This window comes from Gavia stellata, chromosome 1, assembly GCF_030936135.1.
Source record: "Gavia stellata isolate bGavSte3 chromosome 1, bGavSte3.hap2, whole genome shotgun sequence".
Taxonomy (NCBI): Eukaryota; Metazoa; Chordata; class Aves; order Gaviiformes; family Gaviidae; genus Gavia; species Gavia stellata.
Window position 1 is genome coordinate 125307234 of NC_082594.1, and position 24922 is coordinate 125332155.

Genomic DNA, 24922 nt, shown 5'->3' on the forward strand with positions numbered 1-24922 from the left:
CCGTGGTGGCAGCGCGCGCGGCGGCAAACTGCGGGAAAGCGTGCGGGCGGGAGGCGCGAGGCTGCGGCGCGGGCGGTAAAAGGCGGGAAGCCGAAAGAAAACAATGTGCGGTAGTCGTGGCCGAGTGGTTAAGGCGATGGACTAGAAATCCATTGGGGTCTCCCCGCGCAGGTTCGAATCCTGCCGACTACGGGGCGTTTCTTTTCCCTCCCTCCCGCCGGTGCCCCACGTCCGCTCGCTGGACTTTTTTTTTTTTTTCCACATCGTAGAAATTTTCCCCAGTAAGAAATACGGAAAGCGGGAGAATTCCCAGCCGCCCGCCGAGAGTCCCGGCTCCCAACGGGGCCGCCCCCAGCCCCAGCCGCCCGGGAGGGGGGGACCCCCGGAGCCAGGCGTCCCCGCAGCGCCCCCGCCCCTTTGGGCAGGGCGAGGCGGGGCTGGCGGCGTCCCGCCCGGCGCCGTGGCTTAGCTGGTTAAAGCGCCTGTCTAGTAAACAGGAGATCCTGGGTTCGAATCCCAGCGGTGCCTGGGCCCTCGTCCTCTACTCCTTTTGGGGGGGCGCGGGGAGCTGAGGTCTCAGCTGGGGCACTGGGATGAGCGGGGCGAGGAGCCGCTCGCCTGCGCCGTTTCCCTTGTCCCTCCCGCCGAGGCTGAGGGGATCTTGGCCCATTTACTTTCCGACAGGAAAACGAGCTGTCCCCTCCACCGGGGGAGCACCCCCGGAGGGTGAGCTCTTGGCAGCACCTCTCCTTTTCCCCCGAACCCACCCCTTCCTCACGCTGGGCACCCCCTCCCCACAGGAAGCACCCGCGGCTTGTCAGAACAGCACCCGCCACCCCCAACCTTCCACCTCCTGTGCTCTCTGGGTGAGCCCCTGTAAACCGCGGGGGACGCCAAAAGGACGCTTCCACCTCCCCCGAGTTTTGGTCCCCTCCGCGTTTCAGGCCTTTCGGTGCTGTAGGAAGCGGCACAGCAAGGCGGGGGGGGGGGGGAACAGGCAGCCCCAAAACAGATAGGGGCTCAAAAGAAGCCCGCTGGCCCGTACGGGGATCGAACCCGCGACCTTGGCGTTATTAGCACCACGCTCTAACCAACTGAGCTAACCGGCCACGCTATGTGCGTTTTCCTCAGCGCCCCTGATCGGCGACCCCAGGCGGCGCGGCCCGACCGCCGACGGCAGCACTCGCGCCCGACGGAGACACAAGCGGGTGGACCACAGGCGCAACGTCCTCCTCCGCTGGCCCACTCGCTGTGGGGCAGAAACATTGCCCCCTCCGCGCCCCCCGCCCCGGCTGCGCCTTCAGCAGGGCCCCGCGGCTCCCGGGCCTCAAAACAGCGCTCCGGCGGAGCCCGGAGGAAAAGGGAGTTGTCAGGAGTGGGATTCGAACCCACGCCTCCAGGGGAGACTGCGACCTGAACGCAGCGCCTTAGACCGCTCGGCCATCCTGACCGCTGTACGGCTTTCTCAGCCGGCCCGATTCGGCTCTGCCGCGGGGCCGCCCCGGCCCGGCCCGGCCGACACATATCACGAGTGGGCACTGAGCGCACACGCCTTTTTCTGGCACCTGAACAAGAGAAGCAGCACCTTAGGCAGAAGCGGCTGAGGGCAGAGGAAGCCAGTGCTGTAGGACACGGGTGAGGGAAGGGCGATGCCGCAGGGCACACCTTCCAAGCTTTCCATGACAGCCTCCAGCATGTAAACTCCCCCAGGGAAACACCACTGCTTAGAGCGTAAGGCGCTCTTCTGTCACACCATCAGCAAATGCTACTCTCGGACCTCTCCGAGAGGCTGCAGGATGCTGCTGAAGCTTAAGAGAAGAGATCAGGCACCGCGGCCTTGCTAACTCCCATCCCTTAATTCTGAGCAGGTGGCAGCAGGGGTTGTTCTGCTTTACTTCTAATGAGCCTGGAGAAGAAGATTTCAGGACAGTCATAGGCAAAGAGAAACTGCTTTTTGACAAAGGAGTTCCTTTGTCAAAGGAGTGGAAAAAGAACCCCTGATCTTCTTAAGTGTTATACTGATGTTTCTTTTCTGTAAAGAAATAGTATTTTTGCATTGCAGGGAGATGCAAATACATGGTGACACTGCTAAATAATGTTAGCCCATGTATTTTGAGATACATTTTTACTCAGTTCTGAAGATAACAGTACAAATCAAAGTCAAACCACTTCACTGCCGCCAAGAAAATTCCTTGACAAATTTGACCTTGAATACCAAACTCACATGTTCTTCACTCACTTCTCTTAGCTGCATTAATTCGCCGTTGCAGAAGACGGTATCTAGAGGTACGTGCTACACCTTCAGCTTCAGCATTTCTCTGAACTAAGCTGAATGTCACTTCGTATCCCATTGGTTATTTGGGTTTCCTAAGGAAGGCTGAAGCCCTTTCCTGGAGAGAATTTCATACAAATAGAAAAAGCAATTATCCCCATGGCAATATCTGATACACCTAACAGTTATACTCCATTGAGACTACAGTTACATTCAGCCACAGGAAGACGCACAGAATGAAGGGATAACGTGTGCAAGAGATGGATTTAAACTCTATGTAGTAATACACCTTAAAGAGGGAAACCGGCTAGGCTAACAGTAGCTCCGAGCTCAGACCAGAGTGCACATGAACTCCAGAGAAGAAACTATAACCCGAGTTCTGCTCCTGTAAACGTCCAAACCAAAATAAAGTCATTTGGGGAAGTTAGTCCCCGGCTTCCTGTTTTGTGGGAGTGAACAGATGTTCTGACATGTTTTCCAGAAAACCAGCGTAGCAAGTCAAGCGAGCAGCGTGCTCTCTTCCCCAAACGGAGATTATGGTTAAATTGCCCAAGTTGCACAGCCTTCCTTGGTTCCAAGAGCTGCTCAAGACACTTCCACCATGGTTGAATTTATTGATGTATGCACAGGAAAAATACAAGTTACTATTTTTGTGCCCCCTAGCCCCTCTTATTTGTGCAATGAATTGGAATAATCCCACAGCTTCACTTGCACATCATGTCAAGGCAGGTAAGAGAAATGACTAACACAGCCATATCATACTCCACCAGGACACTGCTGTACTAACAGGAACCGTTGAGCTGCAAACGGATCTCTCCCTCACTCAGAAGGCTCCCAAATGCTACTATCTTATTCCACGGGGAATGGCCATACAGGGACGAACATCTAGTTTCTTATCAGCACTCTAACTTGTCATGCTCTACCACTTAGCGTTAGCAGTAAACTCTTTAAAGGCCCTCATTTGGTATGGAACTTATGGGAGCTGTGCCAAATCCCAGAGAAAAAGAGTGTCATCAACAGAAAACCAGAATACGCAGTGGATGTGGCCAGGGACGCAGCAGAGGGAGATGGAAGCAGGGAAGATGCACTACTGATAAAAAAAAATATTTGCCTAGAAACTTCACTCACCTGCACATACCCCTTCTGATAGGAGACAGAATACAAACCATTAATCAAGGACTTGCAACTCATCTACTATTAAAAAATGGGAGCATCTTCCAAGGAAGAATAGTCTATGCATTAAAAGGTTTGCACCAAGGAAACCTTACACTGTTTAATACTCGGAAGGAAAAAAAAAAGCACCCCACAACAACCAGGAATTCAGGTTCTGTTTCATAGGAACATAACAGAAATCTACTTCCCTGCTTGAATAAATATTTTGAGCAGGGTAGAGAAATGTGTCTTCACTTAGATATAAAAAGTCCTCCTAAGGAGCAAAAGAGAAAACAAAGTATTCCTCTAAGTCCTTCCTTAATTTTGTCACTTATACGTTATGAAGTTTATATAGTCTTCTTATAGCATCATCCTCAAAATTTTCTTTTGCTTCCTTCATGCCCACCCAACCTCACCATTCAATCTCTGAACTCTCCTACCTCATGCTTAACTCTCTTGTTCTTGTTTCACTTGTGCCTGTGCTTCTCCTGTCCTGAAGAGGAAAGTTTTCTAACCAAAAAGCATATGTAGGAAACCAAGAAACAAGCAAATGTTTGTTTTTAATATTTACTGAAAAGTGTTTTAAAACAATAGCTTAATTTATAACTTTACTAACCTTTGGATACACGATTTAATTTCAGCATTAAAACAAATTCCTGAAGTTGAGAACTTCTCTTCCTGGAAGAGTTACAAAAATGTAGTTATTTTTTCAAAATAAATGACCACCTTAAAACAGCAGTCCTTTGTTGAAGTCTGCACAGGTACTTGTAGGTATAAAATCACTTTCTGTTGTGTATTGTAAAGGATAACTAGATGCCGAAGAGAATTTTGAGGTCCGCCAGAGTGAGCTTAGTGAAGGCCTCCCCTTTGCCCGACAGCACCTGCTGGGCGAGAACTTTCTTCCTCCTCTGGAGTTGTACAATCTTTTCTTCTACTGTTCCTTCACAGACAAACCTAAAAAAAAAAACCCAAACAAAGCCACATCATCTCAACTGCTAGGAGAAAGTGTCAGCATTGTAGAAGCTCTTCCCCAGTAAACTTGCAAAGACTTGTCTCACTGAATAGGCTGTTAAATTTTATGTGACCGACAAAATATACCTGTGCACAGAAAACAGCTGTTCTCACATCCAGATACTGTAACATTTCAAATAAAAGTCTGATGCACTTTAGGCCTCAACTTTGGTCATCTGAAGCAATAGTAATTCCGTGACAAAATCCTGTAATGACTGTTTGATAAGTGATGGTGCCTATTATACTAAAAGCATCATACACAAAATAGTATTTTAGGTTCCAGTTTCTTTGAATTTGCTGTGCATTTACAATAACTAAGCTAGCCTTTTAGTACTTACAATTACAGATGCTTTTTCTAAAAGCCAGCTTTGCCACTTACTAGGAGTGCTCTGTATGTTTATGTTAGTGATATTAGAAAGGTCCAGGCTTAGGGAGCACGGTGAAAGAGCTCCACTCAATAAGATAAAAGAAATGGTTTGGTGCCCAAATTGTTCTTAGGAATGAACAGGACATTCCCGCTAAACCACAGGTTGAAAATAAACCACTGCGAGCTATCAGGACAGCAGCATGCAGGCAAGTGCCACAGAAGCATTTTCATGTGGTCTCTTATCTCTATGCCCAAACCCCGATCCCACCACCAGACCTTATGCCTAGCTTTAAGTAAAGAAACAAGCCTCAAACCAAGACCTTGTCTCACCAACTAAAGTCAGACAGTATATGAGCAAGAGCAGCCTCATTTACTAGCGAAAATCCTGACCTGTGTATCACAACATCCTTCTGCTGCCCCACGCGGTAAATGCGGTCACACGCCTGGTCCTCGAGAGCAGGATTCCTGCGAGGTAAAAAATATAGCTTAAGGGCTTATGTTCAGTAATAATTGAAATACTGAAGCCTCTGTGCTTGCCTCATTTGCCTGCCTCCAGAGCATCCTGTTTTCTTCCTCTGTAGAACTAAAACTGCTCCCAGGTTACCTTAGGTTTACTAGATTGATCGCCAATATACACCCTGACTGTATTTCCCTTTGCCCTTGGTAGAAGTATGCTACAACTCCACACAAAGTCAGCTATGTGAATTAGACCACTCTTCCACATAGCCCTATATTTCTGGCCAGTAGTTAGTACTCTGAGACAGCCAAGTAGCTGGTGAGGAAAGAGGAGAGTGAAGCAGAAGGCAAACTCCATTGAAAGAGGCCTTCACTCAAGAATATTTACGTAAGAAATGGTTCGGTTTGACACATGGTTACAGGGAATACTTGTTGGCATAACTTCCATATGGTAGAAACATCTCCTTAATGCTGCTACTCAGCAGCTGGTTTTGTACTGAAGCACATTCATTTGCTTTGTAAGTTCCCATTGGCAACATTTAGTTCAAAAAAAAATTGTGATTCTGTCTTTGATGAGAGACAACATAACTATTATGAGCTCATATGCACTATTATCATAGTCTGGTAAAACCCCAAGGTATCCTACCTATGCCAGATTACTGACTATGCTCAACACAATTGATTTGTTTCAAGACAAATTCCCTTTATCATTTTCATTACTGTAAGAAATTAAGCCAGGGATTGCCAAGTCCCCAGTATCCTTTTGTGATACAGACTGCATACTTGCTTCTTGGGATTGCTGTTATCCTCCTCTTTTTTTTTTTTTACCCCTACAGAACTGTATTTCATGGCAGTGAGCACTGGATTGACAAACCAGAGTGTCTTGGAAGAAGGCTGTAGTAGAAACACTTTTCCACAACTAATCACTAGCCCTTACTCTCAGCTAAACACCTCCCTCCTAACCCAGCTGTACCAGACATCACAATACACGTGGTAAGAAAGCAAGCAGCACGCCCTACATATGTCTTCCGAGATGGAACTTTTATTTCTCTTTACCAGTGCATGTCAAGGAGAAAGAGGTGGTTTCCTCCAGTCAAGTTCAGGCCAACGCCTCCAGCCAGCAACGACACCAACATTACCTTCAAAGGCCAAAAGAGAGTTAAGGAGCCTGTTTCCAGAAAATTAATGCTTCATATACTCCACATATTAATTTGAACCAAAGGATCTGTTTATCGTATTTATATTACGTGTGTATATTTATTATGTATTTGGGAGCTTGCCAGATGTTACTTGATGAGGCACAGAAGCCTGGACATGGAAGTTATGGCTCAGAGAGGCCAGCCTACCATTCCATATATATCACCCCGACATATTTTTACAGACTAGAGAAAGGACCGGAAAGTTCAGACTCTCTCCGTGTCCCACTCAAATGACCAGCCTCTCTGATGACAGCCTGTTGCAAACAATGGGACCAATCAGCGCCAACTCTGAATTAACAATAATGCTTAAACAAACACAGGCAACTGGACTGAAACGGCTTGCTACTCCTTTCACTTTCTTTCCACATAACCTAGATTTTAGAAACAGATGAGTAGCTGGGGAGGAACGAGGATATAGCAGATGGTCAATTTAGAGAAGATTTCTTGTACAGCAGGAAAAGAACTCAATTAAGGACAGAGACTTGCTACATGTATTTATTACTCAATTTCATGGTATGATATCTTAAAACCCTGATCTTGTTTAAGGGGTCAGCTATTCATACAGTTGGCAGAAAGCTTCCTCTGTTTAAGTTCAAAGCTAGAAGGAGAAATATCTATTTTGTAGACAGCAGCTTGTTCAAGAAATCCAGCAAAGAAAACAAGCTAATGCACCACACTGTCCCCTTCCAGTCACAGATTCATCCTCAGAGGAGACAGCCTGTCCTGCCTCAATCACAGGACCGTCAGGGTCCAGATGAAAGTGTAATCACTATGAACAACTAATTTGGATTCAGATGTCTTTAGTCACCTGGCAAGCTTCCTTCCCTTGGCCAAAATTTCAGACTAGAAGCTATTTTCAAGAAGAGCCAACACACTGTAGTTCATCTGTATTTAAACACACACCCACACCCACCCTCCCCGCAAACCCCAACAACTCAAAAGGGAAAGAAGTCACATGAGGTCACCTTATTTTGGATGTGTGCAAAACTATGACTTCTCTCACCCCAACCCCAATCTTCCTATCCTTATACCAGGGTGAGATATGTTCTTGTTAATTTTGGCGTCATTCACAGATTCAACTGCCATCCTCTCTTCTCAAAGAGGTTAGTGTGGTAAAAAGTATCTGATGTGTTGGAAAACAGCAATAAAGTCTTACAGGCTCCTTGGAAAGCAGGTGATCTACACAGAGAAACATCTTCCAATGCAGAAGCGTGAGCTGGAAACAGCCAACTTTCTCTGAGTAGAGCTAATTGGCCCCACATCTTCCACATTACTCTCTGTGGCAAAAACATCTTTGAACTAGCTTTGGAGTCAGATGATCTCAGTACAGAAGGTTAACATCAAAAGGACCTTTTTAGGAGCTGCTCCTGCCCATTATAAGATGTACATTTGTTTTTACAGCTACCTCTTTCCCTGCTGAACTTGGCACCTAGAGGTCCAAATGAAAGTGGTGCCAGTAAATGGAATCATGAAGTCAGCTATCACAGCTGCTTATAGCAGTGCTAGTAACTGTTGCCCTGCCCCAACTGCATACCTGAGGCCCTTTGGGATTGTTATTGAACTCTTCTACCACATCCATTCTCTGTTTAGGATTGACAGAGCCATCCACTGTTGCATACTTCAGCCCTAGTCGCTGGAGGTGCACAGCCACAACTTTCAACATACTCGTCCACTGAGAGACAACAACACTGGAGAGAGAGAAAAGGGAGTTTAGAACAAGTTCTGTGTGTACTGTAACAGTTTGGTTATTGCAGTGTCTCACCCAAGAGGAGACAATGATTCAGGCACTCTTCCCCACTGCAAACTGGAGCAAAGTCCCTTCCCAATTCAGAAACAGATTCACCTGTGCTTGTAGTGGTAGAACCTGCTGTGGAAGCCTAATACCCAATAAACTTCAGACAAATTAAGTCTACAACTTCCACCTCTATTTTTGGATTTTACATTGCCACCTACCAATCACAATTCTCAGCATTTTCTTCTAAATGAATCAATAGCAACACCAGACCTGGATCCCCCTGGGCCTCTTGCTCCCCACGCGCTTTTTGGATTAAACAGTTTGGGAGGCAATAATGTGTTCGATAGCTTTTTGGTAGGGAAAAAAAAGCAATGTTAGTGTTCCCATTCTTATGGTGGGAATGGTTTTTGGAAAAGACTTTGGAAAAAAGCTTTCTATATATGGTGCAACTCTGGAGTTGCCCAAGAACAGGACTTCCCCTTCCAACCCACCCCCAACGTAACAACACAGGTGTAACTACTTTGCAGCCACACACCTGTAAGTGTGTTCTGCATTGTTTAACAAAAACAAGCAGAAGATGCTGTAACACTGCAGTCTAGGGTGGAGCAAAGACAGACAGAACTTGCACAGTGAGAGCAGCAGGACTTCAGCAACGCTGAAGTTCTCTGATCAATGCATTCCTTTATCTCAAACAGGTTCAGTTTTAATGGCTGCTTTATTGCTGCACTTTTTTTGGGTGGTGAGGTTGATTGCAGAGCTGAGGGCAAATATGTCTCAGCACAACCAAATTATTCCCAGTTCTGTTTTTGGAGAAAAGAACAGTCCTCCTGGGCCTCAAGGCCTGAGATTCCTCACACGTTCCCTTATGTTTACACTTACCTACATCTTAAACCACCCTCTTTTGTCTTAGATACTCTTTTCCTCAAAATCCACTTTCAACTACTGCAGTACTGCCACCATTTTACTATGCCAGGAGTTTTGTATTCAATTATTTTAAACTATTTCTGCTGCTGTCAAGAAACATGCTTCAGTCAGTCACTATGACTAAAGAAAAAGACATGCTTACTAACCTTTTCTGAGACTCCGAGTGACTCTGAATAGCTTTCAGTTCAGCCAAGAGGTGAGCTATCTGCAGGAAAAAAAAAACAGTTTATCTGCTTGCTGTCATAACCCAGCTTATGCTTGGCTATTAAAATAGGAGGTGATCAAAATAACTCAGCTGGAATTTCTTCTGTGCTCAGACTTTCAAGATATTTTAAGAGTCATAGTAAGAACACTCCCACCATAGAAAACAGGGTTAAGAAATCAAATCATACAAGCATGTTTTATAGATTCCAACTTTCCTGTGAGCAGCCAAGTTATTGCCACCTCTCCTCTTGCTACCATCCCATTTTTTCTAGCTCTTCACTAGCACCATGCTCTCACATGCATTCTAAACTTCTGTGAATCCAGTGCTCAAGATTTTCACTGACAGTTTTTCAGCACAGTCAGATTCTCACAGCTTTATTAGAAGTAGCCATCAATATCTGGTAAGTTGGAGCCTTTCCAGAAGGGGTTCAGCAGACTATCAATCTATTCACCTGATTTCATCTAAATTGCCAACTTAGCCTGATGTGCAATTACCAAGGTGTGACAATTCATTAACAATTTAAAAGGCAAAGTGCTGAAATCCAAACTTCTCACAGCAGGTAAGAAAGCCACAACCAGAATACCTTGGTGCTCTCCCTGGTGATTTCAAAGATATCTGTTTTAAAAGCTGTGCCATTGAGGTAGACTGTTGACTTGGAATCAGGAGTCTGGAGCTCAGACAGCGTCAAAGCACTAAGTTGTTCCTCAATGGAGAGGGAAAGGCCTTCACTGTTCAAGTTAACTTGGTCCAGAGCCTATGGGAAAGAAAGCAATACAATAAGGGATCACAGTCAAGCCTGAGATCAAATTCAGTACTGATCCACAGTCTGCACAATGTCTGCTGAGGACAGTGGGTTTGAAGGAAGCTATGCAATATGAAGACAGAACAATTAAGAAACACTACTGGGTCAGACCAACAGTCTCTCTGGCCCCTTATTCTGCCCCAAGAAGGGGCAGCGTAGGGAAAGCATGTGAGCTCAGCCATTTTCTGTGGTCCAGTCTCCTCAGATTCCCCCTCCCATAGCAACTGCAGGATTAAAGATGTTAGAAGATAAATCCCTGCCTGTTCCCTTAGTATCTGGACTTATTCCACAGCTCCTTTATATGACAGAGCAAAGAACTTCTGAAAGATTTATCTATTTCATGCAAGGCAACTTCAGTCAAGGCACTTACAGAGCTCTCCAACACACAAGCCTTTGAAACAGGCTAAGCTTGGGGACTTGTGCACTTTTCAAGACTAGGTTAAGATCAAGACTGCTTCTTTGCCATTAAAATTCTATTTTTTTTTTTTTTTTTTTTTAAATTTGAATAAAGGTATTTCCAGAGACACAGCTGCCCACACAGGTCATGCTGGGGAACTCTTCAGTAGGAAGTGTGCCCATCTAAAACCTGCTGGGCTGTAAAACACATAGTCCTAGAAATGGCTCAGTTCATACGCCCCTCGCTAAGAGATGCAATGGTGTTACAAAGTCTGTTAATTTACACAAACGCTTAAAAAAATCCCCACAAAAAACCCCACACCACTATAATACAATGCAATTACCACTTTCAGTAAGGAGAGATGGCAGCAGCACTGACGGAGCCTCAACAGCATGGACAAGACATGGACAGTACTTGAGACCTGGGAGGCACTTTGGGAGCCTGCTAGAAATTCCTTTTGACTGACCCCAAACTCTTGTGCAACTGCCAAGGAAGGAAGACAGAACATCAAGAGCTCTTGGAGGCATTTCCAAGCACTGCCCAGCCACCTCCAGGAACAGTTTTGTCAATAAGAGACAAGAACCAACAGGCAAGCAAATACCTGATTTAACACAGGAACCCATCAAACCCCACTTAAAAAAAAAAAACAAAACAAAACACCACACCACAAATCAGAGTACTACATACCTTACACTAATATGACATCTCTTCTCTGAGCAATTAGATCTTTATTTCAGAAGGGAATTTTAGACCCAGGGAGGTAAAGAGATTTGCCCAGAGACACAACAGTGAGAACAGACTTTTGGAACACTATGGTAGGATTCTTTGTAACATCAGGGAAGCATTTTCCAAAGATAGAATTCTAAGTCCTGACCCCATGTGGCCAGGTCTGTTCCCCCTCCTTAATTGTGCACTTAAGAGTCACTTCTGCAAATGGTTTCAGGGGAGGGTGTACTCAAACCTTTCTCAAATGGGTTACCACCAGTATACTCTCTGCCTTCATTTTTCTGCTCTTGTCTCTTTAAGTAGGATTGTAGTGTCGACCTGGAAAAACAAGACAAAGACTGTGGGATTTACAGCAGGAATAAAGGCAAGAGGGACCTGAGCTTAACAAGCACGCTGATGACGCATTAAGGTAAGGAAGGTTTCATAAATCATTTAGTCACAAAATGATCACAAAACACCCCAGTTTTGTTTAATCTGAATATGATCAAAACCAAGATCCATTTTGGAAAACACAAGAGAAAGCAAGTCTGCTTATTGGAATACCGTGCACATAACAGGACCCAGAGCCCAATGGATAACATTCTTCATAACAAAAGGGTATCTTTAAATGTATATTTAAAAGGAAGGAGGACTTTTTACAGCAACACTGTTGAAAGAGACCCTAGGAGAACCCAAAGTGACACTGGCTTGCATTACAGCCATCTGGAGAAGCCAGCATAATTTCCCAATTGTATAAATATCACAGGGCAAAGAAGATAAATTCTCTCCTTTACAGGTGCTGGCACATCATCATTTAAGAACTACTGTTGCAATTCCAAGTCTTTGGAGTCTTGAAATCAATGAGATTAAGTGTAGGCTAGAATACAAAGCTCATACAAGGCATGAACATATGGGAGAAAAGAAATTAATCAGTTTCAACTATTACCAGAACAAGCAACGTATTTTCAAACATGCTTGACAGATAGTCAGAAAGGGAAAAAATTAACAGGAATTTGTCCAAAAGCTCTTCTCATCTAAAGTGGATTGCTCTTTCTAATTTTTCATCCCAGTAAGAAACAAAACCACAAAATAACCTATCTCAACCCATGTTCTTACCTGGATCTTGCAAAGAGCACATTGTACACAGATTGCTCCTCTGCTGAAAGTTTTAACTGATGCAACTGCGTGCTCCGCTGGGGCAGAGGTACCTGAAGTAAAAATACACAGGGTCAGATGTATATAGTTCAAAAATCTTATACAGTATCACAAACACCAACGTTCCAAGATTTAACACAGTATTCCAAGTCTCAGAATTAAACTTCATTAAAGTTATTTGTATTAATGCAACTATGACACAACATAGATACTCACAGAACACCAAGTAGCCTGGTTAACACTCAAGATAAAAACGTTCATTCCAAATCATCCGACAGCAAAAGGCATGAACAACGAAGTATGGACTGCCACATAACTACCATAGAGGGATTCATTTATTGTATGGTAAAAGTAGCTTCTCAGTTCCCCATTCAGAATCAGACAAAACACCAAAACTACACCTTTTAAAGGCTTACAGACACGCCAACGACCTAATACTCAGTTTAACAGACTATTTGTAAAGAGTAATGCAGAAAGCCAATGCCCCAACATGAACCAGATCCATTTGACATGCAGCAGCTTTGATTCTCAGAGATCTTGGCTAGCTCAGAGACCTAGGCTAACTTTCTACTAAGTGGACATTTATCTGCAATTACTTGACATAGTCTTGTCTGCGTGTCGTTTATAACTAAAAGGTTTAATTATTCTGTGTATTTCCACTTTCTGGATAAGCAATCAAAGCATCCCACAGGCATTCGCTCCTCTTGCTCAAGAGACTGCAGTAGACAGGAAAACCCACCTATTAACAAATTTATGCAGGTAAATAACTAACTGGCTGCTGCAAGGAAAACAACGGAATGATTGTCTAATTGTGGAACGTGAAGTTCTTACCAAGGGCTTGCCAGCTGAATCCAGCTGGTCCTTAGTTCTCCGTAATAAGAGGCTCCTGGTTAAGAGGCTTAGCCTCTCTCCTCCTTTCTTTGCGTTGTTATCTACCTGGTACTTCCACACTTTGTATTCATCAAAAGGAGAGCAACGTAGAAACCTAGACAGGAAGGAAGGAGACTTCATACCAAGGGAAGAAGAGTTCTTCTCTTGAGTGACCAGAACCAAATTCCTTGCTATCCAGAACAAACCATTTTCAAATGCTGTAACTGCTAGGAGCAGTAAAACTCTTCTTGTTTACTCAAAACTCTAACTTGTTTGCTCAAAAGTCTTACCATCACTAACACTGTGAAAGCATCTTTCTGATTCTGTACCCATCACTTCCTCTTAGCTCATTATGTCTCAAGCATCACCAGCAAATGAAGGACATCAAGATGCAGAGGTACTTGCCAAAAAATGTATTCATTTTTTATTTCAACATCCCATACCTCTTACCTGAAAATTAATTTCAATTATCCAAAATTAATTTCAAAGGCAAGTTCTCTCTGGTTCTCCAACACCCTTCATAATCTTTCCCCCCTCAGCAATGAGGCTGCGTTGGTAGGAATAAGGATTATCGCACAAAACTTCTGTTCATTAGAATTGGTTTTGTGGATATTCATCTTGGAGACATAGGAGAGCTGAAGTAATTTCCCCTTTGACCTCTATGGAAGCAGAATAGCTACAGGCAACAGCAGACACATGGTCAGCCTTGCACAATGCCTCAGCCACAGCCTTTCAGTGCCTGAAGCGTTAATATAACTAGTCTCGCTACCCCACGTATCTTAGAAACCTCTCAAACTTAGAAGCAACTTCAGCACTTCATCAGTGAAGAATTACTGGAATTGGAGCCCTGTCCATGTGTTCAGGTGCAGCCAGCTCACCTCAGGAGAGAATACATGTCCAGTAAGTTATTCTGTATCGGCGTCCCGGTGACAGCCCATCTGGCACTGGCTCTCAGTTTGCACACAGCTATAGAGGTTTGAACCTTTGGATTTTTAATATTGTGAGCTTCATCCAATATAACTCGAGCCCAGGCTACCCTGAGCAGAGGGGAACAGGGAGATGACCCACTCTGAAAGAAAAAGCAGATTATTTATAACCCAGGGTCTCTAAAGAGCCACAAGCAAACGTATTTTTCCAGCAAGAAGCCTTTTCCTGATGTTAGTCGGCAGTAAGCTGAGCTCCTACTGTCATGTGGGAGATGGTCTCAAAAAAATCATCTCTTCAAAGCTTCCATGAAAGTTTATAAGCCGAAGAATATAACATGTTTGCTTGTTCTTAATAACAATTTCTAATCTTTTGCTGGTTTTTTTGCTTTTAATATTTTATCACCTCTTTCTTCCCAAGAGGCATTTCATATCAGTAAGATTTTGCTAGGCTGGGACCAAGGACCACATATAATTATTCTGATATCTCTACAGTTTTATAGATGCGACCTTGAAGTTTCAGGAAATTCAAAGGCCTGTTTGCTTTAAGAGCTACATCTAGGTCTGTACACAGAGGTAGGAGACAACAATATCCACCAGCAAGGGACTTCCTCTATACTGTGTAGCCAAGTTCAGTTAGCATTCAGCAATCATTTTATTATTTTCATAGCCTAACAAATACACTGCTGTTTCTTCAAGAGTGAAGCACATAAGCTGCCTCAGTCTCACTTCAGACTGACCCAGAGCCTGAGCGTGACAGGTTTCTGGTAGTTTAAAGTGACATTAGCGCTTCAAGCAGCAAAGAACACCAAACAGGAGATTCTAGTGTCCCTTCACAGTCTAACCTCAGAAGGAAGAGTACAAGATTCATCACTGCACTCTTGAAATTACTTTTTAAGACATTTCAACTGTATTAAATGTAGCATATTCTATATTACTACGGAATGGATTTATTGTGAATATTTTTCCCTGTTGTCTTTCCGCACTTCACAGCACTTTCTCTCATCACTTTATTTTTATTGTGCAAACTCAACAGGGGACTTATGGAAAAAAAAGTAATCAACTGGCTGCTCACTGTAGCATACATAAGGTGCTACAGTAACGGCTTGCAACGCCTCAGAACAAAATGTTAAGGCAATCCTCTAACAACAATACAGCTTCTCACCCCCACATCATGGTCCTCAGCAGGGACTTCCCCCTCCTCTTTGCTTGTGGGAACCTCCTTGGAGAGAAGGCTGTAGGTTGTGACAACAACATCATATTCAGAGAGCCTGCATAAAGGGAAAGTAGTAATCAGGAGCAAGAACAAATGAGGAATTAATTTTGCAAGACAGACAAAATGCATGCTGAAGGTTTAAGAACAACACAGTTCTACAAGACCTGAAATGCAGAGTTCTACAGAAAAGTGAGCTTCATAGCAGTCAAACAGGAAGGACACACTGTCCCCATTTTATGCATACTGGAAGTACACACAGCAAGCTCAAGAAGACAGTAGAAGTCAGTGGTACAGAATGCACACCACATGAGATGAACCTTACTTAGAATCTGGCATCTAGAAATACTGGCTCAGCATGGCCTAAAGTGGTGTAGGAAATTTTCTGATCTATACATACAGATATATACACATACATACAAAGCACAAGCATGGAAGAAAGCACCACTGACAATCTCTGCAAGCAAGAGATGGTTTGGAGACGATACACCTTTTTTTTTGTTATCAGGAACATCAATAGCCCGCACCAGAACCACTCGGCAGGGGTACAGGCCGTGAAGGTTTTGCTATAAACACCTTGACAGCAGACATCAGCCTGACCTTCTGCATCCTCCACATTTCCATACTTCAGGTTCTTCCATCATTCTACAGCCAGTGAATTTCAACTCTGATACATACAATCTCTTGCTAAGTAGTATTTTACTTTTCTTGATCATATTTATGGTTTAGCACTTACACCTCTGCATGTTTATCTCTGTTTGGCCCATGATACAAATATACCCTCAGTTTGCCACAGCCCACACGTCTGTCAATCTCTTTCTTCCAGTGATGGATCAAGGATGCAGGACAAACGATTAAAGTGCTGCAGGAAGGGATAACAGTGGAATCTGCAGGGAAATATTGCAGACAGGTTTCAGCGTCTTCACATTAGACTACAACAAAGACAGAAGTTTTGGAAATTCACAACAATTAAGAAAATTGGTCCACTTTTCCTGTGAGCAATTTGTGAAGTGCACATCTCTACATTGCATCCTTGGGGACCGTTAGTTCTGGGTGGAGAAAAAATCTCTACTTAAACACTAATGTATCACTTTGTGTCGGCTCAGAGTTATGCTATATATCTGTGCGCTTCCTTTGGATAAGCTGAAAGGTTAGCAGTCAGGAACTAACCCTGATCTCTCCTAAGAATACAGTACCAAATAAATTCTTTCCTGTTCTAGAAGACTGAAATGTTACCGTTTTGAATCACACAGGAAAAACACACACAGTCAGTAAACTTGGCAAGACAGGAAAAAGTAGTCCAACCAGTTCCATGAGGATGGAGACAGTAACAGGTTGTGGACACAAAAACAATACTCTTTAAAAACTCTAATATCCCTTATCTCTATGGATAAGATAAAAGTAATCTTACCAGGGGACAAAAAAAAAAAGAAAAAGAGAAAAAAACCCCAAAATCAGTCACAGGGAGGTGAGTAGTGACTAATTTAAGCCCTTATGCTATGGAAACTATGCATATGCTTGCATATGTTGAAAAAAACTATTAAACTTTTTTTAAAACAGCATATGCTGGCTTAGGAAACTAATCAATAATAAAAAAAATAATCCCAAAACAATATAAAGTAATGAGTTGGGAAATCCTACATATCCAGTGGAAGAACAAATGACACTGATCAAGAGAAAGGCCTTGCAAGGGAGTGCAGTAAACATTAAGCCCAACGGAATTTTCCTAGAGAAGGGAAGTGAGCATAGATAGAGTCTGTTGTTTTATGAGCCATTAACCTATAATGCTTTAGGCATTCCAAATGCCTCTGCATCGTAATGTATGTACTGTATGATGGAAACAATTCTGTACCATTTTTGGATAGCCATATTTCTAATTTCTCCTTTCTTTTCTCTGTCTTCAGCTGCTTCTGGGCCAGAATGAGAGCAATCATCGTTAAAGTCTTCCCCAAGCCCATGTCATCCGCTGAAAAAAAGACACACAGAAGTTGTGATGACCTGCAGAAATGAGCCCCTCTAGCTCAGATCTACACTGAGGTAAATACTGCAACAGAAATTGCCCTGGGGAACCCTGGAAATAAAAATACACATCTCACCATTTCAGGGTATGATTCAGTAACAGGTTAATACCTGTAATAGGTCAAAGGGCACAGAAAAACAAGCCCACTTGACATGCATACAAAAAACCTAGTTTTTGGCTTCCGAGTAAGTTATGTGCCAAACTGTTGCTGCCATAAATCTGCCTCCCAAAACCTAATTTCCTGTTCTGTTGCTTACCCAGAATCCCTCCACACGGCCTCTGACTCTCTCTCCAGAGTAGCCATGCGAGCGCCTGTTTTTGGTGCACCAGCAGTGGAACCTGAGAGGGCGAGACAGAGGATTTGAAGGAAACACCTTGCCAAGTTCAGACACTTCTGCTTCCTGTACCAAATTATCCAGTTGAATTGTCCTACTATGATTGTACCAAAAGGAGTTTGCCTACCTGTTTTTTTCCCACATGGATGGGGATTCCCAAGATAAGCAACTCCTGCAGACAGGTCAGCAGTACCATAGACCAGTCTTGCTATTGCTTTATGCACAAACCAGCCTAGCACCTCACAGTGCTCTGAGGGCATGCAAAGGCGGCTCGTTCAGGTGGAAAATCCACCCAAGCCTACCTTGCTCACTAAAGGCATCACTGTCAAGGAGAGGGATTGAGAACACTTCCCCTTTTCTCACGAAGTCTAAGACCCCTACAGACTCTTAAAAGACAGGAAGAGGGACTACATACTATCATCATAAGACATTAAATGGCCTTCCCCAGCCCTGAAAAGGTCCCAAGAGGATCTGACAAGTGACACAACATATATACATCAACACACCATCTTGTAGAGGCATGTGCCTTCCAATACCTTGTACATAACCTCAACTATGGGTTCTGCACCACCTGATAGATAAAGACCTACTCTTTGGCATATGAGAAGGGACTATGCTCGAGTCCGCTGGGTTGCATGAACTCGATGACCTGCAACACTTTTAAAAGACTATTTCTTATCGCTCACTGGGAGACCTAACTGGGAGAAAAGAACAATAAGAAGGTTCTTAGTCTATTCCTCACTAGAGACCTGCTTCTGGTCTGCCAGTCACATACAAAGAAGTGGTTGTGGGTTGGTTGCTTTGTCTGTGGCACTACTACTTCATTCAAGCGCTAAATATTCTGAAGACACCACAGCAAGAGGGTAGTGCGCCAGTATTGGCAATCTGAAGCAACTCTCATGGATGGAAAGTAATTAGAGCGTCTCCTTCCAGCACGATGAAAACTGCAAAGTACTTCAAAGTGTGAAAGGACAGGATGCTCTAGGGTATGACCCAGATGTTACACTTCATGATGGAGGTAACAAGAAACCTCTAAGTTCACCAGCACAGCATCCTCCATCCTTGTCAACTCACCTTCAGTCCAGAGGGATCTTCAGCTACTGTCTGCTCTGTCGGACAGGATTCTAGAGATTTGTGAAGATGATTAATAGCCTCACTTGTGGCACTGTGTACAGCCCTGATTCGGTCTTCTGTCATTCTTCCTCCATATAGATTCTGCACACTAGAGTTCACTGGAAAGATGCAGTATTACACATGAGATGTGTTTACAAAGCTAACTTTCCCAAGCAGATCTTTCATCTCAGAGATTGATCTCAGTGGCTACAGATGCCTGGGGGCAGTATGCAGCTCACAGTAACAAAAAGAGTTTAGTACTCTCACGTATATCCACAGGCTGCAGGATTATTTCAGAAATAGTACTCACCAGTGCTCTCTTTAACGAAAAAAAGTCTTTCTGTACTTACTTCCAAAACTGTGGCTGTAATATTCACTGGAACCTGAAGTAGCAGCAGCAGAGGGGTGACCATGTGAGCCTGAAGATGTCCTTGCTGTAGGATTCTGGAGCGGTAGTGGTGTTATCAACTTTGTACCACCTGGCCTGCCAAATGGGTTAGGCAGAGATTCCTCACGGCAGCTGCTGCTTGTGCTATCCTCCCCTTATGAAGAAAGGAATCGCAAGTTGAAAAGGTTGCGCGATGGACCTCAGAGCCTTGCGTTACAGCCCAGAGAAGGGCCTGCGTTTTGCCCAATAGTCTGATTGCAAAATATTACGTAGTCACACGTATTTAACAGCAGGGTAGTAGGTTACCATATCATCTGAGCCACTGCAACTACTAACATGCATGCTCTTAGCCTGCTCCTATGTGACAGGCAATGCAGTTCAGCTCAAGCCTCAACGCGTGGTTTATACCAACACAGTGAACCTTGCAACTGTGCTCAGATTAGTGCAAACACAAGGTCAATTCTGCACACTGTTCCCAGAGGATTTATTCCTTTTAAAGACATCTTTCTTGTCAATGTTTTGGTCACAAAAAATACCAAAGCAGCCAAGAATGAATGGGCCAAGAACTTGTGAGCTTTTCTCTCCTTCCTGGAAAAGTCTGTGTTGCTTAAAACCAGATATGGTGTAAGACATTGGGACTGCTTGTTGTGTGGTGGCCTGTGAGTTACTGCTTCCTTTCTAGAGATCTTCAGTTTCCAGAGTTGTCAAACTGGATCTTTTCATCAACACAACTGATACTATGATCACAAAGTAACTCTCCTGTTGAGGTGATCATTCAGGTAACTCAGCAAAATGCCTCTTTTCCACAGGTGATTAATACTAGTTAATAGAATTAGGAAATCACTTTACAGGAATAGCACACTGGAAGCTGCTTATCTTGTATCCAGTAACTGAAACATTCAGACACAGCAGCCAAAACATGCATAAGCAGCATGGTTCCATACTGCAACAAAGAGGAAGTTAACACTTCACTGGCAAGTTCTCAGAGACACCTGCCTCACTCACGTAGCCAAAGCTGGAAACAGAACTAGCCTCGGGTCCTAACTGTGGGAGGAAACTCTCTTGGGAAGCCACCACACTTCAGAGGAAATGTTTGAGTTGTTCCATTAAACCTCTCCCAGACACACACATTGCAACTAACACTTTTCATCTTCAGTGAATCTAAACGAACTTTATATAGACCACATGCCATATGTAAGTTTATGCTATTTTTCCTCGATATCAACAACTGTAGTAAGACAAAGTGTTTTGCAAAGTTCTGGGGCAAAAAAAAAAATTAGCCCTACCTTTTTCAGTAGTATCTGCTGTCGAAATGTTAAGAGCACTGAGTGCAGCTTCCAAATCCTGCACTTGCTTTAATAACCGTTCCCCTTTATCTGGCAGCAGCTGGATGTTCACTGTAGCCAACGTACTCTGCAAAACAAAAAAGAATCCAAAACCTGAGTGTGCTTACCAAGCTCCCTACCAACAGGGCACAATCAGGTCAGAAGTTTAAAAACACTAATCATGCCATAGTAATTTGTATTTTGATTCTGTTCTACAATCTCCAAAAGCATTTAAGTGCCATTCAGTGTGATTAAATAGTCTTTTAGCAGAAAATAAACTAACCATTAGTGTACTTTAGAAGAGATGGAAGGATCCAGGGCCTCCCTCTTTGTATGAAACAGGATGAACAGGTAGTCAAGTGATTCGGACAATCTTAACATCTCTCAAAGCTCCCAACGTTCAACCTACTTACGCGTTTCTTTCTATACTAGCAGGAAGGACAGCTCTGACTGTTTTATTTCAAGGTTCTGTTCTGAGCTGTAGGCAAACAGGGGTTTTTATAATAAAAATTATGGGACATAGTTATTGGCAATTACTAAAAAAAAGCGAACAGATGGGTAGTTTATTTCATCTTAGTGGGAGCTTTCATGGCTAGATCACTCTTACTCCACAAGGCCAAGAAAGACTACCAGAAACAGCCATATTCTTTAAAAAGGTTAAGCTGGCTGTGCACTGTTCCATCCCATGCAAATTACTTTCTGGGTAAAAGACAGACACAACCTCAGGCAGGTCAAAACTGAGCACCCCCAAAGGCAGAAGGTTGTATTACTTTAGGGGTAATTGTCTCGTATGTGGCTTAAAACAACTCGCCTGTGCCTGGGCTGAATTCCCTCCCTTGCCCCGTCTTCCTAAACCTTCCAAATATTTTGAGTTTCTGCTGTGAGGGAATACCATATCCTGATGCCTGTCACAAGTAAGGGAAGTCACCCTGAACACAGAACCAAAAAAAAGGAGTAATAGGTGCAATAAATGACCTTCTTCTGCTTCAGCTGGACTACAAGATGGTTGTGAAGAGCTTCAGGGTCCTGGGGTCCTTCCACGTGATGCGATGCTGCAGCTCCTGGCAAAGATGTCCCCTGCATACTCTTTCCTGATCTTCCTGAAGGAATCTCTCTTGACTGCAAATCCTCAACTGATTTCTCAGGTTTACTTTTACCTGATGAGGAATAAACAAGTCCCACTTCATCACTGTCACTGTCAGAGACTTCATCAGCAGGCTGTCCCAGGCCTGGCCTGATTTGCATCTTGGGCAGTGCTGCCTCTGCTCCTCCCTTCAGGACAGCATGTTGCAATGCCGACTGTGGTACTGCTGGGGAAATCGTATCTTCTTTAGGCATCGGTTTTGTTTCTCCATTCTTCTGACCGGTATATACTTTCTCTCTGGTTTCTGTATCCCCACAGCTTTTTAAGCTTTTGTCTCTGAGCTGCTGCTCCACCTCTGGAGGCTTGGTACTTGTACTTTGCTTTTCAAGACTTAGCGGAAAGAGCTTTGATCTCCCGCCTGGCTCTTTCGCCAGATGTCCAGAAGACTTCTTGGATTCCCTGCCACTGCCACCATATTTCTCTTCCTCCCAAAGGGCGTTTTTCCCTTTCCAAGTCTCAGAAAGACCAAGTTTAGATTCAGACACTGTGCTTTCCTTAAGTTCTGGATCACTCCTATTTCCTGTGGACTGCTTCTTTTTAGTGCTCAGCCCTTCTAGAGGTTCTTTCTCTATTGAGGAATCAGAGGTTGATTTCTTTTCTTTATGTGACACCAGCACGCGCTCTGTCTCTGCTTTTACTCCTTTTGCTTTACTTTCCTCTCCGTTTCCTTGCTTAATTTGTTTCCAGGATGATGCTTCACAATTCTTGTCTATCACTTTGAACGGATTTCTTTGGCCGCTGGGATTGAAGAGAGGTGCTGTGTTGTGCTGGGATTCTACGGCTTTTGACACTTTGGTAGCTTTTGGATCCTGCAATATATACAAGTGAGTAAATGCTAATGTACAAATTATTAAAGTCTGTTAACTATACACACAACCTGATCATCTCAAGCAAGACTTGATTCTCTACAAACATCATCTTTCCTATCATTTTAACAGGATCAGGATAAACATTTTACAAGGAAAACAAAACAAAACTGCTGGTTTCCTACTTTCTTTGCCATTCCCATGTTTTTTGGGGGATCAAGTCCCAACAGCATCATCCTCAAGAAAAGAGGATAGCCAGAGATCAAACCCAAGTTTCTTTTAAAACTGGAGAACAGTGATTACTTCACACAATTTAGGAGCAAGAGAAGTCTCACCTGGAGGACAGCAGGCTGATAAGCTTTTCAGCTAGAAAATACAAACTCTCCCACTGTGTGGTCTCATAGGTGATTACAATATACGAAATGAAAAGTCGTGCTGGAGTAAGCTGATACTATAATACAAATGAAACATTCATACCTGCCATGGGATGCTTCCACACCATTTCTTCCCATTCAACTTACTTTTAAGGCATCGGTAAAACAACCTACCAAAGAATAAAACAAGATTTGAACCACAGGAGCCAGTAAAGGAACTCTAAGCTTCTTTAAAAAGTACTCTGCACCAAAAACATCACAGACAAGTTCTCTTGATCTGCGCTTTACATCCAGACATCTGCATAGCAAAAGGCCATGAACACTGGCAACAAAGCTTTTTACAAAAGCCTCGTTCTCTGGATAAAGATTCCTAGGGTTTTGGGTTGTTTGTTGTTTAATTTTAGCAATTAAAAAACCAGTAACTGCTCAGGCAAAAATATTGTCTCTGTTCAGAGCCTCAGAAGCGTCCTATGATTTCAAGGAAACAGCTCTTCTTTTAGTTACATTGCACAGGCCACCTCATCTTTAAAGCACCTCAGGAACAGAAAAACTTTGGATGTGATTTTTTTTTCAACTTGCAGCCAACCAGGACTGCTGCAAGAACTTTATCAGAATTAAAATTGGTGAATTCGATGCAACTGTCGTGAGTCTTGGATGAACCCAACCACAGAGCCGTGTTCAAGTCCGTTAAAAACAAACATTATCTGATCACTTAGGTTTATACCATTGAGTATAATTGCTAATAAAAATAGCAAACATTTTGAAACATGCTAAGTGAAGGCCTCGAGGCTGGATGAGCCTGTTCAATTCTAGAAGAAAATTGCAAGTCAGCCACCATCAAACAATTCCGTATGTTCAAACCTGTACAACAAACCTTTGTTTCCACTTTGAGGAACTTACTGGTATTCATCTCTGTCCTGCTGCTGAACCAAGACCTGCAGCTCCACCATGCATCCCTCATGGATCAAGCAGTGAGAAGCAGGAACACTGGAAAGAGGAAAGGAAAAGAAGACGACTAAAGACAAGACAAGCTGCCCAGCGAACAGCAAAAACAATTACTTGGGACAAAATACTTGGGAGTCTTCTCAAGGACTACGTGACTGAGAAAATAAAAGTTTATGGCTGCTGACATAGCACTGAATTTCCCTCAGGAGTCGTGTGTGTGCCCCCCCCCGCCCCAGCCGCACACCAGCGGGGAGACCCTCCCCCGCCCTGCACCTACGGCGCCGGGAGAACGAAGCCGCAGGCCGCCGGGCCCTGCGCTCCGCACACGTAAAAGCTCTTCCCCTTGTTGGGACCATCGCGGACGCCCGTCTTCAGGAAGCAGAGGGACCCTGCAAGGCGGAGAAGAGGGGAACTGGTCAGACCGGCACCGGGACCCAGCAGCCGGGAGGCCCCTTCCCCGCCACCCCTCACCGTGCTCCGCGCACCGCACAGCCTCCATCGCCGGGCGACAACCGCCACGCCCACGCCTGGAATCGGCCAATCCCACCGAGCGCCTGCGGACTGTCCAATGGGAGCGGGGCAAGGGGGCGGTGGAGCCAATCGCCGCTGAGCTGTGACTTCACTGTTCCCCGCCCCCCCCTCGCTCCCCCACCTCCGCGCAGGTCCCGTTTTCGAACGCCGGGGGAAAGGGCGGGAAGAGGAAGGCGCGCTGCCATTGGCGGGCGCACGCCACGGGAGGGCGGCCCGTCCCCAAGTGGGCGTGGCCATGGGGCAGGGGGCGTGGCCGCCGCCACGGCCCACCCGCCAGCAGCGCGGCGGCAGCCCCGGCGGGCTCCCCCCGTTCCCCGCCCCGCGGGGGGCTTGAGGCGGTACGGGGTTTATCCGAGGCGCTGCTGCGGGGCCACGGCAGGTACCGCCCTGCACTGAAAACCAGCCCGGGGCGGGGGGGGAGGCCCGTCTTTCACCCAGGATGCGTCCCTGTACTGCAGAAACAGCTCCAGCTGCCACTGCTGCCAGGTTCATCCATTAAGTTCAATGTACTCTTAAAATACTTCAAAATAAATTGGAGTAACAGTGGTATGAACA

General features: G+C 44.4%; 1 protein-coding gene and 4 non-coding genes across 5 annotated transcripts; 2 read left to right on the plus strand and 3 right to left on the minus strand.

The window, feature by feature from the left end:
• The first annotated feature begins 110 nt into the window (after positions 1-110).
• On the plus strand, positions 111-192 carry TRNAS-AGA (transfer RNA serine (anticodon AGA)). Its single transcript has one exon. It is a non-coding gene; the product is annotated as a tRNA-Ser (tRNA).
• Positions 193-454: 262 nt separating this feature from the next.
• Positions 455-528, plus strand: TRNAT-AGU (transfer RNA threonine (anticodon AGU)). The gene has a single exon. It is a non-coding gene; the product is annotated as a tRNA-Thr (tRNA).
• A 507-nt stretch (positions 529-1035) lies between these two features.
• TRNAI-AAU (transfer RNA isoleucine (anticodon AAU)) lies at positions 1036-1109 on the minus strand. The gene has a single exon. It is a non-coding gene; the product is annotated as a tRNA-Ile (tRNA).
• Positions 1110-1367: 258 nt separating this feature from the next.
• Positions 1368-1450, minus strand: TRNAL-CAG (transfer RNA leucine (anticodon CAG)). The gene has a single exon. It is a non-coding gene; the product is annotated as a tRNA-Leu (tRNA).
• Positions 1451-3967: 2517 nt separating this feature from the next.
• On the minus strand, positions 3968-24335 carry TTF2 (transcription termination factor 2). Its single transcript, XM_059817031.1, has 23 exons — positions 24308-24335; positions 24114-24225; positions 23792-23878; positions 22995-23061; positions 21543-22520; positions 20529-20655; positions 19205-19396; positions 18816-18973; positions 17664-17745; positions 17239-17352; positions 16123-16273; positions 15339-15444; positions 14129-14319; positions 13212-13365; positions 12342-12433; positions 11482-11564; positions 10864-11003; positions 9905-10075; positions 9263-9321; positions 7992-8145; positions 6315-6397; positions 5193-5267; positions 3968-4378 (listed from the first exon to the last, which is right to left on the minus strand). Exons 1-23 carry the CDS (start codon positions 24333-24335, stop codon positions 4234-4236), a joined length of 3549 nt encoding a protein of 1182 aa, XP_059673014.1. The 3' UTR covers positions 3968-4233.
• Positions 24336-24922: the final 587 nt, after the last annotated feature.

Bases quoted from the DNA above. Each gene is read 5' to 3' on its own strand.
- TTF2 (XM_059817031.1), bottom strand. From the start codon at position 24,335: ATGGAGGCTGTGCGGTGCGCGGAGCACG. The intron at 13,366-14,128 runs GTGAGCTGGCTG...CTTCCTGTCTAG, and splicing joins GACATGTATTCTCTCCTGAG to GTTTCTACGTTGCTCTCCTT. The intron at 6,398-7,991 runs GTATGCAGTTGG...TGGCCTTTGAAG, and splicing joins ACAATCCCAAAGGGCCTCAG to GTAATGTTGGTGTCGTTGCT.